This window comes from Agelaius tricolor, unplaced genomic scaffold (genome assembly GCF_023055355.1).
Source record: "Agelaius tricolor isolate 1412-34295 unplaced genomic scaffold, bAgeTri1.0.p SCAF_13, whole genome shotgun sequence".
Classification (NCBI taxonomy): Eukaryota; Metazoa; Chordata; class Aves; order Passeriformes; family Icteridae; genus Agelaius; species Agelaius tricolor.
In genome coordinates this window covers 10,236,057-10,250,173 of record NW_027269273.1, presented here as the reverse complement: position 1 = coordinate 10,250,173, position 14,117 = coordinate 10,236,057, and the positions used below count along the sequence as shown (strand labels likewise).

The 14,117-nt window shown below is 46.8% G+C and overlaps 1 protein-coding gene across 6 annotated transcripts in view; it reads left to right on the top strand.

Moving 5' to 3' along the window:
• The first annotated feature begins 7,589 nt into the window (after positions 1-7,589).
• GRID1 (glutamate ionotropic receptor delta type subunit 1) overlaps positions 7,590-14,117 on the top strand; it is a 485,778-nt gene continuing 479,250 nt past the window's right edge. For 2 of the 6 annotated variants that reach the window (XM_071438688.1, XM_071438689.1), the window contains exons 1-2: positions 8,501-8,936; positions 11,008-11,163. In XM_071438688.1, the coding sequence (XP_071294789.1) occupies positions 8,858-8,936; positions 11,008-11,163 (235 nt within the window). In that variant the 5' untranslated portion in view covers positions 8,501-8,857. Of the gene's footprint in view, positions 7,607-8,500; positions 8,937-9,545; positions 9,697-11,007; positions 11,164-14,117 lie in introns of those variants that run through there. The other 4 variants (XM_071438687.1, XM_071438683.1, XM_071438685.1 and 1 more) reach the window with 4 other exon arrangements.

Here is a 14,117-nt window from a genome sequence, read left to right as displayed (position 1 = left end):
TGGGTGAGGTAAGGACCCCTGGCAGTGAAACAAGGAACCTGTGCAGAAGTGACAATTTCACTATGGTGATGCCAGGCCACTCTGGTTTTCTTGGTCTGGTTGCATGGAAATTTTGACTTTGCCCAATGCTGGGTGGGTGGGGGTGGGGGGGGAAGGGATGGAAGTAATTCTGTTGTGTGCACTGTCCTAAATCAAAAGCAAGAGGTTTTTGGGGTTCATGAGAACTACTGTATTCGCTGCTGATTCTCCTGAGCCCCTTTCTGTAAGCCTGGTTAATTCAGTTGACAAAGAAGGTAGTAGAGCAGTTATTTTAAAGAGCAGGCTTTCATTCATTTGTTTTGATTGGTTTGCACTTAATTAAGGGACATCGATGAATGCAGACTGGAAAGAGGCTTTGAGTAAACAATAGGATGGCAAGTCCTGCTATGCCACCTGTTTCTCCTAAAGGCATTTTGCTTGGTGAATTATGGGAACTATGTGAATAATTAATGCATCTTCACTTAGTGTTTCTACTGGGTTTCTTTAGATCCTGACTGTAAATCTGCTGCTTGAGAGGGAGACCTACGTCTTAATAAGCCCAAGTAGGTGGTGAGGTCAAATATCTCTGGTCAAAACAGGGAGAAGGGTAAAATATAATTTATTCATAATGGTAAGTCTATCAAAATGTTAAATGCTTAACAATTTACAGATAGTATTCCAAACAAGGCTCAGAATTTTGTTTTATTGTAATACATGACACAAAGATCACTCTGTACCTGTGATTTTTGTATTTTGGTGCTTGTAAGTCCTGAGTAAAACAAGGAGCTTGTGGTATGAAGGGAAAAGATGGGCTACTCTTGTATTTTCACCATGTGCTGCATGAGGAAATGGATGTTTAGCTACTTGGGCAACAGGTTTTGTGGATCTACAGGTAGACCAGCAGAGGTGATGGCACTGATGCACTTCCCTGCATTCCTGCAGGAGAAAGGCAGAAGTGGAAAAGCATGTGCGTTGTTAAAAACAACCCACTTTGCAAACTGGGGTTAAGCTGGCAAACCAGTAAGATAGCTAGGAGGTTTTTACCAGTTTGAGAAAACAAAAGCACAATCTGCGAAGAAATCTTGGAGAGGTATTTCAAGGTTAGGTGTGGAATAGGGCAGGAACTACCCCATGGAAACTGGTCAAGCAATGATACAGTGTTGATAAATCTGGAGGGCTGCTTGAGAGCATGAAAATCTGTAATGATTGCATACGCTCAAGTATGTAATTTAAAATGTAGGTGTAAGGATATATTTTGAGTTTGAGGTTGGTTGTTTGGTTTTTTTTTTTTCCTTGCCCCCTTACCCTGCATAATTTATTTGATGTAAAGTGTTGTTCCAAGAGTGCTTTGCTTGCTTGCTTGTGGACTCTTGGATGACTTAGAGCAGTACATGAAGAAGCTTCCTTTATTTCCAGGGAACAGAAATCCCTACCTTACTATACTCTGAAAGGTCAAATTCAATTTAATAAGTTTATCTCTCTGGAAAACAAGCATCTTTTTTTAGCTAGTGAGGAGAAAAAAGATTTTACATTTTGAAAACAATAATCTGAAACATATTATATTTGTGTAAGTGTGAAGTACTAAAAGCTTCTACTACTGAAACCATACTGGTGTAAATCCTCAGTACATGTTGAAGTCAGTAGCATTATTCCTAATTCTATTATATAGTCTCTGTAAAAAAAGGAGAGCTGCTGGGAAATGCAATTCAAATTTGGTCTTAAAGTGCTTATCTAAGGGCTGTATCCTGCCAGCATTTTAAAAATAAGACTTGTAATCAATGCCATTGCTTAAGAATCAATGTTGCCTGGTCTAGTCATGTGTGATAATACAGCACTGCAGCAAACAAAGCTATTTCCACTGCAGGCTTGCGTTCAGCTGGATAGCATGTAGCTGTAGTAAAATATATTGCTGTACAGTGCAGCACAGTTTGGGCTGGGAGCAAGGTAAGAGTGTATTTAGTGATATTATGATGACATTGGAGAATGTGGGAACTTTAGAAACTGTTGGTCAGTGAAGTTTCATTAGGGTGCAGTGACAGGGACTGTGACTCACACAGTGCTGGATGCTTAAAGTGGCGCCTGTTTTTTATCCTCCCTGCCCTTTTCATAAACCCTTTACTGCAATATCTCCAAGTTTTCAGAAGACTGGAAAAAATGTTTGGGCTTTTTTATACCCTTTCTCAGAACTGTTGAGTCAAGTATATGGAGTAATAGCTTTAAGCTCACTTTGAATAAGAATCAGTAAAGAGAGGTCATTGTTTCCAGCGTTGTCAGGTGTTGTGTACCTGCAACCAAAGTATTCTGGACCTTTTCAACTAATTTGTATTTTTTTCTGTAGCTTAAACTTGTACACTGTGGCAATACCATCCCAATGGTGCTGTGTAGAATGCTGCAAAGTCAGGTGGTCCTGGGCTGCCTGTTTTCACTGGCCACGCTATAGACAACTGCACACGGATCTATGATACACTTAGGTTTTCAGCTGAGGCTGTGTAAATGGCAAAGGAGAGGTGTTGAAGGGATGAGGCACCACCAAGATGTGGCTTACGTGACTCAAACCATTGCAAGGGTTGTGAATGCCTGGGTGTGCTCATAGCAACAGTTTCTTTTCAGGGAGCAGCATAAAATGTCAACAGAAAATCAACCTGACATAAACAAACTTCTTGACATGGGAAACCTGGGTTAGAAAGCTGCTCTTGCACACAAACACCTTCTACAGCCAAAAGTAGAAAGGAAGCAGTGTGCTTGTCTTTTTTTCTTTTCTTCTCTCCCTCTTTCTCACCAGGCCATATGGAAATATTTCAAGGTGGTTTTTACTTTTTTTTTTCTTTCTCAAAAGAGGTGTATGTTCTTCCCCTGCTCCTTTTCCAACACCTAGTCATCAGGACACCCCTTTCTCATGTGGGAGACCTAGTTCAAGTGCTTACTCTAGCAGAACAGAAGAGATTACTTGAATGTAACTTAGAGGGGAGTATAACTAGCTTGTAGCTCTGGGTGGGTTCGTCTCTACAGCTTTTCTTGTCCATCTCAATATATGGTATTGTCGCCTATTTCACTTAACCCTCCTCACCATGGTTAAAAAATTGAAAGGAAAACAAATCATTAGACATCTGAAGTCCTGTCACTCAGGTCAGCAATGGAGCTTGGATACTGAAAATTTGCATCCAGATGCAGTTGAGTGGAATGGGTTCGTCTCAAATACCATAAAGAGCATTTTCTGTTTGAAATTACTTAAAATACGACAACTTTTCTCTAATCTCTAGGATCTACAAACTTGAAATTAAAATTACTTTTTTGACCTGCCAAAAATAAACATTCTGTGTTTCCCCTATACCTCCTAGAGAAGTAGGACAGCTGACTGAGTGCAGGAACTGAGGAAAGGAACTTGATGTTCTTGTTCACCCTTAAATTAAGAACTGAATACAATGTTCATGCAACAGTCCACTCAATTAGTCATGAAATGAATCGGTGACTGTGGTGGGAATGGAGCCCAGGAATCATGGCCCCTCTGCTCCAAAGGCTGGACTGCACTGTCTTTAAAAAAGTATCCCCTTCTTTGAGTAGGAAATTTAAGATATGCCATGACACTTTGCCCTACTCTTTGGCTTGATTTTTTTTCTTTCCTCTAAGGGACAAAAAATACAACAAGCAAAGGCTTTGGTAGAATAATGTTTTAGGTCAGCCATACAATGAGAAGATGGTGTTTCTGCAAAAGAAAAATCTTCATTTCAACCCTTCTTGGAAACATGACTATGAATTATGAAGTCCATTACAGGGAATCTTTTCCTGAAGAGCACACAGATCCCTGGGAAAATATATTCTGTGTGACTGCCATTAATGCTGATGGGGTCACTGAGAAGCCAATTCTGCACCTCGTTTGTACTAATGGTTGCAGAAACACACTGGGAAGCAAACAATTAAACAAACTCCACCCCAAACAAGAAAACCCAAGCCACCAACTCCATGACACAGCATTGCAAGAAAAAAGAGAGGCCTTACCTACTGTTAGAAATGGCCCATTGTGAGACAGTCACTAAACATAATATGGTTTAGAATGGACTGCTGAGAAAGATCAGGGATTTTTTTAAGGTAAAATTACTTTTCCCTTAGAGTACTTTCCATTGTGAGGCTTTCAGAGGACTCTGCACGCACAAACTGCATCAGCATTTAGTGACGGCAAAGGATTGAATTAGTGCAGTTGAAAGGTCTCTATTCTTTGCCTGAGATGCAGAAAGGGCAGCGTTCAAGTTTCTGGCTTGTAGCAAAATATTTCTGCTTACATCACTTCTTGGTGGACTTTGCAGTGAAGCAGGAGTAAACACGAGAACAGTTACTGGGTCATGGCTGGAGGGCAGAACTTTTTAAATGTACGTTTCCAGACTTCTCTGGTTCTCTGCTTCGCCATGCAGCAGCATTGACTTTGCTGGTTTTGTTACTGTCTAGATGGGTAAAGTGCAAAGTAGCAGGATTGTGACTTCTCCAGAGTCTTCACCCAGCTGAGGGGAACTGCAGGTTAAATTCTAGTGGCTTTCTTTTTCCTTTGTCTGGCATAACCACCCTGCAGCTTCAATTGCCTCTAACAAAGCAAGGATGTATTTTTATAGTCAGGTGTTGGGAAGTTTTATAATAGTGGAAGTACTGGGATATGTATTCACAGTGAAGTATCTGTAAAACATAGGTGTCATTCTCTGCCTGTTACTTCCTGTGAGATTGGTCAGCGTGTATTTATGGAGGCTGAACAAGGAATGACATCTGGGGCTTTTCCTGTTGTGATTTTTCCCTTTGGGATGTGCTTGTCTCTTTGGATTGCTGTGATGGCAGAGGACAGCTGTCCTAGCAATGTCTCATTATCTGTAATAGGCAGCTCATTGAACAGCTCATGAGACTGGACTGTGTGTACTATGTGGATGGATCAGTGAGGCATGCAAGATGTTTTTGAATGGAGTTCCCCTGGAGATGGTTTTATATTGGAGAATCTCGTAAATTGTTTTTTTCCCTTAGATGAATACCAGTGAAGCTAGTTCAGAGATTATCTTGATATGGTTACTATTAAATTAGGAACAATTGACAAACACTTTTACTTGGAGAGCCTGCATTCTTATGCAACTGTACTGTAACAAAAGATGGCAACCATACCTACTGCAGCTATGGTTCTGATGATGTCTTTCACGAAGTGCCTCATTCTTGTTATGGCAGCACAGAAGGACAGAGCCCTGGGCACAAGGCTCTGAGTGTGGCATTGCACAAGCCTTTGAGTTCACCTTCCTAGGATGTCCTATGTTTCTAATTGCAATGCAGTTTTTGGAGCGTTACTCCAGCCGCCCTCTTGTCATAGCAAAACCCATTTGTACAGGTTTGATCCTATGTTCATTCAGACAACAGAAATGAGCCCAGCAATAACTTGTGATAGCCAAGCTCAAAATCACCCCAGTGGTTTGCAAAGGTGGTAAGAGCTGTCTGAGATGTGCACAAAGTTGCAATTGTTGCCACAGAGTAGAACTGTGACTATGTGGCTGTCGCTTGAGTTGTGTTTATACCTCACATATTTCTGTTGAGATGTCATTCTTCTGTAAATCCAGTGGCACCTTGTGGAATAATGTGTCATGACTTATCCCCTACACAATAATAATGGAATATCACAGCAGCTTGGAATACTCTTAATATGCAAAATGTTTGCAAAGGGATTGGCCTTTTAGTGCTGACTGCTGTACCTAAACAAGGTACACCCACTGCAAAGTGTCAGTGCTCCCCCAGTTGCAAACGAGGAATGGCAGGGTTGAAAGGAGTGCTCTCATTTGTACTGGGCTTAGAAATATAGCTTGTTTGGAAGGAGGGGAAATCATAGGAGAAATAATTGTTATGAAAAACATAATCCAGGCCAAAGTTGTTGGGATTTTTTGTTTAGAAAAAAAAAACAACTTGAAGGAGAGGAGAAAAAAACCCACAGAAAATACCCAAAGAAAAGGTAATAAAGGCAATGCAACCTGAATTAAAACCAAACACAAGAATGTTTTGATGTGGCAGCTTTTCATCTTGCAGAGATGAAAATTCCAAACTGAAGTTGCAATTGTCTTTGCTGTGGTGGATACTTTTAGGTCTCATTGTACTTTGCATGTTACATATCAGATTTTATAGTATTTGAGACTTATTCTGTGCATTTTTCTGGTCTATTTTTGACTTCTGACTGTAGCCTTCTCTCTGGTTTTGGGGCCTATTTCAGTTGGTATACTTTACTGTATTCTGGTCTCTTGTCTTTTCCCCTCTCCCCCCCCCTTGGCTGGGACTGGATCCTTTTCTGCATTCAGAGCATTTGCTCTTGGATTTCACAAGAAATTTTGTAACTTGTCCAATTTACTGGGTTTAGAGATTTAATATTTTATATTACTATTTTTCTATCACTAAAATAGCACCCAGAGGCATCCTAGCTGAGGTCAAGACCTTGCTGTACAAACTAAAGTAGGAGGCAAGCCTGCTCCCAGGTGCGTGGAGGGCAACTGGTGTTTGGGTGCCTGCATAAATCGTGGGATTAATAGCTGCATATTTCTACAGGTTTTAGGCTAGGATGCCAAAGCACTTCTCACACACAAATAAATTTAGCCTCCTTTCCTCTATGAAAGTCAGAGACTTGGTTCTGCAGTAACACTTTCCCCCTCTCTAATTCCCACACATGTACTTGTTACTGACATATATATGACTCTGGTCAATATAGGTGCTTAACTTTTTAAAGAGCCTGTGTAAGTCACTAAGTGCATATTGATTTGAAGCAAATGTAAATTAGAATTAATTTTGACTTGCTAACGTAGTCAAATAAGGAACATTTCTATTGATCTCTGTCCCAGAAGCCAATTATCTGGATTAAGTGTTTTTATTACGTGAAATGCAGAGTATAGTATACATCATTCTGCATTGATCAGTGTGAAATTGCATATTTAAGACAAGGACTGTAAGTAAGAGTAGTTTACAAGTGATTTATTTTTAAAAAGCATATCTTGTTTTATTTACCCCCTGCTCTTCCCTGTTCGAATGCTGTGTTTGTAACTACCGCTGAATAGGAGGCTGTTGATGCATGTGGATCAACAGGGATTCTTGTTCATATCATTTCCATTTCAGCTTCCTTCCCTTTCACTCTGCTTCATCTATACTGTGTGTTCCCCCTCCCTTCTGTCTTCCCAGCCCCCTTATCCATATTTTCTACTCCTTAGTGTTGAGCAGTTCTTGCCGTGCTCTGCATGAAAAAAATGCTTTCTACATTGAATAAACACATTGCAGCGATCGCTCCTGCAAGCAAGCGCTGCTCAGCATCAGGAGCATTTATTAGTACAGGTGAGGGTTTGAAAAAGTGTGCTGAACACACATGACAGGGATGCTGTAGCCAGTGCCAGGGGTACGGGCGCCGCCGGCCCCTTTGCGGCCGCTCTGCCGGGGCTCAGCAGGCGGCGGGGGCCGCTCCTTCCCCGCCGAGCCCCCAGCTCGCCGGTGCCATCTCGGGAGCAGGATGCGGCCACGGCGCGCTGTTACCAGGCTTGCGCTTCGAAGACGGCGACCTCCAGGAATCGCTCTTCCTCCCGTTATCCAAAGACTGACATTATCTGTATGTATCACTATAGCGGTCCGTGCCTCAGCCCCGCAGCAACTTAATAATCTTGGTAACATCCTGCTCTCAACTCATTTTCTTGGCAGTAGTTTTAATTACGTTTCGGGGCTCCTGAATGAATTTGTTTTCTCTGGATCCTCGGTATATTGAGACGCTTGTCACGTTTGGGTGCCTGCAATCACTGATGCGTTTGTTTTAGGGGATGAATTAGTCTTCTGAGCCTGAGCATGTCCAATTTATGAATTAGATTTCATTGAAAGCTAGAACAAAAAAAAACAAAAAAAGGTTCTGCTGTACCACTTTTCTTCCCCACCACCTCGTCCCCAGCACGGGGATAAAAACCTTGCATTTCCATTTCTCTCCTCAAACACGGATCGTGTCCCGGGCTCGAGCGTGTGGAAGCCTCCTACTCCCGCTTCGGCGCGGTGCCTCCGCGCCGCCCCCCGTCGCTGAAGTTGGAGGAGCGGCAGCGGGCGCAGCCCCGCGCCCTTACCTGCGGGGGCGTCCCGCGGTGCCGGGCCGGGCGGGGGCTGCGGGAGGCCACGCAGCGCTGGCCACGCTCCGGGCAGCGGCTGCGGCCCCGCGGAACAGCCTGCGCCCGGCAACCGGGAGCTGCCCACCCGCCTCGCATCCCTGCGCTTGGAGCATCCTTTCCCTACCCCTTTCCTCGGGTGACATACATTATAGATAAAGATATATATATGTATATATATGTAATTCAGGCTCTCTGTAAATCCCTTCCATCGCGGGCAGCTGCCCGGCCGGGCGCTCCCCGCAGCGCTGCGCGCTCGCCCGGCGCGGCCCGTGCGCCCCGCTGCCCGCCCGCCGCGCCGTGCCCCGGCGGCACCGAGCGCCGAGGCTCCGCAGTCACGTGGCGCGGGGGGCGGGCGGCGGCGGCGGGGGGGCCGCTCCGCAGTTCGCGGTCTGCCGGCGCCCCGGCACACACCGAGCGCTGGAGGCTCCGCCGCGCCGCCTGCCAACCCGGGATCTACCTCCGTGATTTTCTAGCCCCGGTTTTTTTTTTTGGGTTTGTTTTTTTTTTTTTCCCTCCTCATCACCCGTTTCCCTCAATCTTGGATAATTCTTGGAGTGCTGAGGGATTTTGGGATTTTTTTCTAAGAGGGGGGTGTCTGGGCATCTCCCCCCCGCGCCCGCTGCCTTGGTCCACCTGCCCTTGCGCCTTTTTTTTTTTCTTTCCCCCTGTCTCTCCACCAAACCCGGGCTGATGTGCTGTGCGAGAGGCTGGAAATGGAAGTGTTGATGCTCTGGCTTTTCCCCTGGATATTTCAGTGCGTTTCAGTGCGGGCGGACTCCATCATCCACATTGGTAAGAGAGGGAGCGGGGGGGGGTTGGAGAGGGACGCGGTAGATAAATAAATATATAAAGGAAGCGTCTCGTTTAGCCGCGATAATGTCGCGGGCAGCGGTGGAACCCAACTTCGCGGAGAGACAGGAGGACGGATGCGAGGAAGGCAGCTGTATTCTGCCCGCGGTTGTAAAGTTAGGGCCGAAATGCCGCCTGTGCGCCGGGCAGGGGACCCGCCGGGGCCGCCGCTGCGGTCTCCCATGTGGCTGGGGAGTCTGTGCTTGGACCTGTTTGCGTGGAAAGGCTTTCTTCCCCCCCACCCCCCGCCTCCTCGCCACCGAAAACAAACAACCGCCCCCATCACCCGAGCAGGAGAGAGGCATAATCTGAACGTGCTCCCAGGGAAAACTTTCGGGGAGATAATCCCCTGGTTTCCATCCCCTGCCGTAGCAGGTGTCAGCCAAGGCGGAATGCAGGGGGCGGAGGGGGGAACTTGGCTGGGAAAGGGTTAGGAAGGCGAGCTTTGCAGCGGCTCTGTGTGAGTGTGTGCGTGTGTGTGTGTGTCTATGCGCGCAACTGTTGTGGTTTGAATAAGATCTCATTAAAACCCCTGGGCAGCAAGAAGGCTGGATCAGTGGGAGGAAGAGAGGGATGAATAAGAGGCAAAGGAAAGGCTGATGTGAACTTTTATGGCTTCTGGGAGCAAGGCACGGTGATGTCCGCGGGAAGCCTGGCAAGCAAAATCGAGGCTCTGCAGTCACCTTTTGGCTGGTGTTGAAAGGTACCAGCAGGAACGAAAATGAGGATGTTTAGTGGCGGAGAGGGGGGAGAGAATCACTTGTAGAGGATGATAGAGGAGGAAACGGGAGTATGTCCGGGAAATGAAAAGCAGTAATTCCCACCAGCCTTTCGGGGAGAATGGGAGATCAGAAAAAGGAGGGGGCCAGGGTAGGAGCCATCCTGGCGAGGAGAGGCTCCACGGATACGGGAAGAAAGTCCCGTGTGGACCCGGAGCAAGAAAGGCGAGAAGGGGAGCAGCCCTGTAACAAGTTTCCCGGCACGGACGGCTCCGGGGCCGGTGGGAAGGAGGCTCCGGTCGTCGCCGCTCGCCTCCGGAGCCTGGGGGCGCAGCCAAGGCAGACAGCATTGCGGAGCCATTAAGGAGACGGGGTCAGCCCTGACCGCAGCGGGGGACTCCGGCCCAGGTGCAGTCCCTAGGGCAGGGCAGACCCGACCCCCCACGGCACCGGGGCCAGCGCCGCGGGGAGGAAAGGAGGCGGCAGGGCCGGGGTAGAAGGGTGGGTGAAGGAGCCTCCGCGGGTCTCTCTCTCATCCCCGCTTCTCTTGCGCCTGGACCGTGTCACCTCGGCTTCTCCCCGCACGAACTTCAGCCGGAGTGCTGTTTGCTAACTGAGTGCTGGGCAGGTGCGGAGAGCTGCTGTGTGCGGAGCTGGGATGCACACGGGCAGTGCACGGAGGCTCAAGCCACAGGCACGCACGGTGTGAATCAGCAGGACTTTTCCAGGCTGGGGAATAATGTTTTTTGCTTGTTTTGTTGCCTGCTCTAAAGATCTCCCAGCGCCGCGTAGAGCAGGGCACTAAGCCTGGCGTGGGCACACACACGCTCCGCGGAGAGGGATTTTATGTAACACACATCGCCAGATGTTTTCACGTTAACTGCATAAACAGGACAGTGAAATTAAAGCTTCCAGGTTACTGGACACAAATCCCGGCTTCACGTTCGTGTGTGCTTCTAAGCCTCAATAAAACCGCGGCCCGAAAGGCAGCATCCCAGGGACAGGCGAGCAGCGAGCAAAAAGTTGGTGGAGTTTCCAAGCCTGCTCCCTTTCCCGTCACTGGCGAAGCAAGTCCATCACCCCGCCGTGCCTCTGGTTCAGGGCTCCGTAATTGCCGGTGGAGCAGAAGTGACCGGGAGGAACGCTGCGCTGCCCCGTGCCCGGGACGAGGCCGCCCACGTGTGTGGCCCGGCCCCACCCGGTCCGTGCGAGCCGGCTTAAGCCCTGCACTGCCCAGAGGGGAGTGGGGGTCCTGGCCAAGCCCTCCTCACCCTCTGCCGCCTTCCTCCCCTCAGGTGCCATTTTCGAAGGCAATGCTGCCAAGGACGACGAAGTGTTCAAGCAGGCGGTGTCGGATCTGAACCTCAATGACGACATCCTCCAGAGCGAGAAAATCACTTACTCCATCAAGCTCATAGAGGCCAACAACCCCTTCCATGCGGTGCAGGAAGGTGAGCGCCTCGGTCGGCACCCACGGCGCGGGGGGTCGGGTACGCGGACGGGACGGGGCTGAGGGAGGATCGTCCCGTCCCATCGGCGGGGAGGGGCCGCCGGTGACAGCCCGGACCTGTCCTGGCGCTCGGCTGGAAACTTTTCTTCGGTCGGGGGTTGGCGCTGTCTTACAAGGAAAGGGGAGGGACGGCGCGGTGCGGCGGCGGCGGCGCCGTGCCCAGCCCAGGCGGGCCCGGCCGTGCGCGCAGGGTGCCCGGTCTGGGGCGGCAGCCGCGCTGCGCAGGGACGGCCGGACAGGGCAGGGCTGGGCAGCGCAGGGCATGGGGGGCTCCACAGCAATCCTGGCTCCCCCACTGCCGAGGGCAGGCAGGGCCACGTCGCACCGCTGTCCCCGTGCTGCCAGCAGGGCCACGCGTTGGGACAGGGCACGGGAAGGGTCCCGCCCGCAGGGAGGGAGGAGGTGATGCGGCACCGAGGGGCTGGGTAGGGGGTCTGACTCCGGCCGGAGCGGCCGCGGAAGGTGCGGGCACACACCGGCATCTCTCCCCGAGCATCCAGGGAGGCAGGGCCGGGGCGGCAGCGTGAGCGTGGAGCTCCCTCGGGGGGCCGGGCAGGGGGTGAGGGAGCCGGATGAAAGCCTTCTCAGAGTTTGCAAGATCTGAAAAGTAGCTCCATTGGTAAATCATTCCAATTAGATTTAAATTTTTTTTTCTTTTTGGCAAAAGGGAAACGTTTAAATTAATCAGCTTGCCTTTACAAATAAGACTTTAAAAAGATATTATTTGTGATTTAATGAAGCGAAGGTTAATTATGGCCTAGGTTATTTAAGAAGCTGTATTTTTCAGTAGTAATTATTCTAGAAACAGAAAGCTATTTATATACCCAGACTAGAATATTTAAAAAATGATTCATCACCAGCCTTACCCTTAGTTTTACAGAGCACAGCGAATCTTTCCCGGTATGAAGATTTGCATTAATCCATATGTATTTATGTCTAAGTTGTGTACATGTAAATTATGGCTACAAAATTATACGAAATGTTAATTTTCATGAACTCTGAGCAATTTCTTCTGCTCGCTCTTCTCCTCAGAGTAGGTGCTAGTTAATATTATCTGGAGAAACAGCAATATATCTATTTCCAAGGGCTTCATCCCATTGACAGTAAGATTCCTTCAGCTGCTCTGAAAACTTAGCAAGGTGCTATGAAAAAAAATCTTTATTAAAATGGGAAGAAGGGGACTTGAAAGCAAAACTCCACCCACATATTCAAATACCAGAGGAAACTAAAAATCTCTAAATACTGGTGGGTTGATTTATTGGCAAAGAATAACTGAACAATTGGATCTTCTTACATTTGCAAAAACTCAGTGTCCTATATTGGAGCTTATTCATATTCATGGAAGTGACAGTAGTTGGCTGGCTGAACAATAGCTTTCAACAATGTCTCTTCTCAGAAGTAAAACTGTATGAAACCATTTTGAATGCCTGGCGATCTGAGCTGGCAGTCTGGTGGATGGGGTCCCTTTGCTCAGTTTTGTTAAAAGCAGGAAAGCATGACCTCATGGAGGATTCTTCTTGGTCTAGTAATACTTTTTAAAAATTGAGTTATTTGCTAACCTCGAAGGTTGGGGTTGCATTTATGAAGACTATGATGAAAATAAATTATCTCTGTTGAATTTTCATGCTGCATCCACAGAAAAGGGCCTGGTCAGATTTTCAGCCATTTTGTTACAGGTACTTTGTGCTACCTGAATATATGTAAATAAAGATGTTTTCTACTGTCCCTTCCAAGATGCTCTTTGACTGCCCATTGCAGTTTGAATTGCTCTTTGATGAACTGATAGCATGCTGGAGAATTAAGTGGTTGATGATTCTTCACTATTCCAAAAAGAACTTGTTCTCTATCGCTGCTTCCTTAAGGCACATCAAGATGTTTTCTTTTGGGAGTATTGTGGAATGATCCTTTATGCAAGTAAAAGCTTGCCACAATGGGAGGCCTAAGAAAAATGTCTGACTCTGCTCAATTTCCTGGCTTGCTTTGTTGGTTCAGGACAGGTCTTTTTTTTTTTTTTTTAATTTAAGATTTAATTTCCTACCTTTGAGATTGTCATCCATGTGGGCAGAATAATCCATGGGGTGTACAAGTTGCTGGTCTGTTCTTACTGTGTCTCATTGACCAGTGTTACTTGATGTTGTTCTGATTATTCAAAATCTCATTGTATCTCACTGTTTGGATGTCCTGCTCATTTTTGGCAAAATATGGCATGTAGTAGTCAGAACAACCTGGAGCAAATCCACTGCCCAGACTGCTCACAGAATCTTGCTGCCACTACATAAAACGCCCTGACATCCACATTATTCTTCTGCAGCATCTTTCCAAGCAATGGCATGGAAATCAATGTTGCAAGCCTTAGCTTCACAGGGATGGAACTTTTTTTACAAGTGAAAACCAATTTGGAATAAAAATAGACCATTGTCTATCACCACCAGTATAGTTCACGCAAGGAAACCAATCAAATACTGTTTTTATTTGCAGTGTGTTTTGCACAGTCCTGTAAGATGACATTGTAAATTATCCTTAAGTCCTTTTAAAAGAGAACTTTAAAGAGACCTTCATTTCAATGATATTGTACTGGTAGAATTACAGAAAGTTGTCATTCCACATAACAACGTCTATTACACAATGATGAAACTTCAATTACTGACAGAGATGGTTCTAGCATATGTTTGTCCTGGCATTTACTGTGCAGTTAGAGAACATCTGCATGAGTAGGAAGCACAGAAGAGTAGTACCAGCAGGGTTTTCTTAGAGGAGCAATGCATTCACAGAACTGAAAGCCAAACAAAAGATACCTTGCTTTTCATTCAGAGTAGTTTTCAGTGCTGGATGTGCAGAGACGTATTGCTAGATTTTGGGGAAAAATAAAAAAAACTCTAGGGACTTTGCTATGGT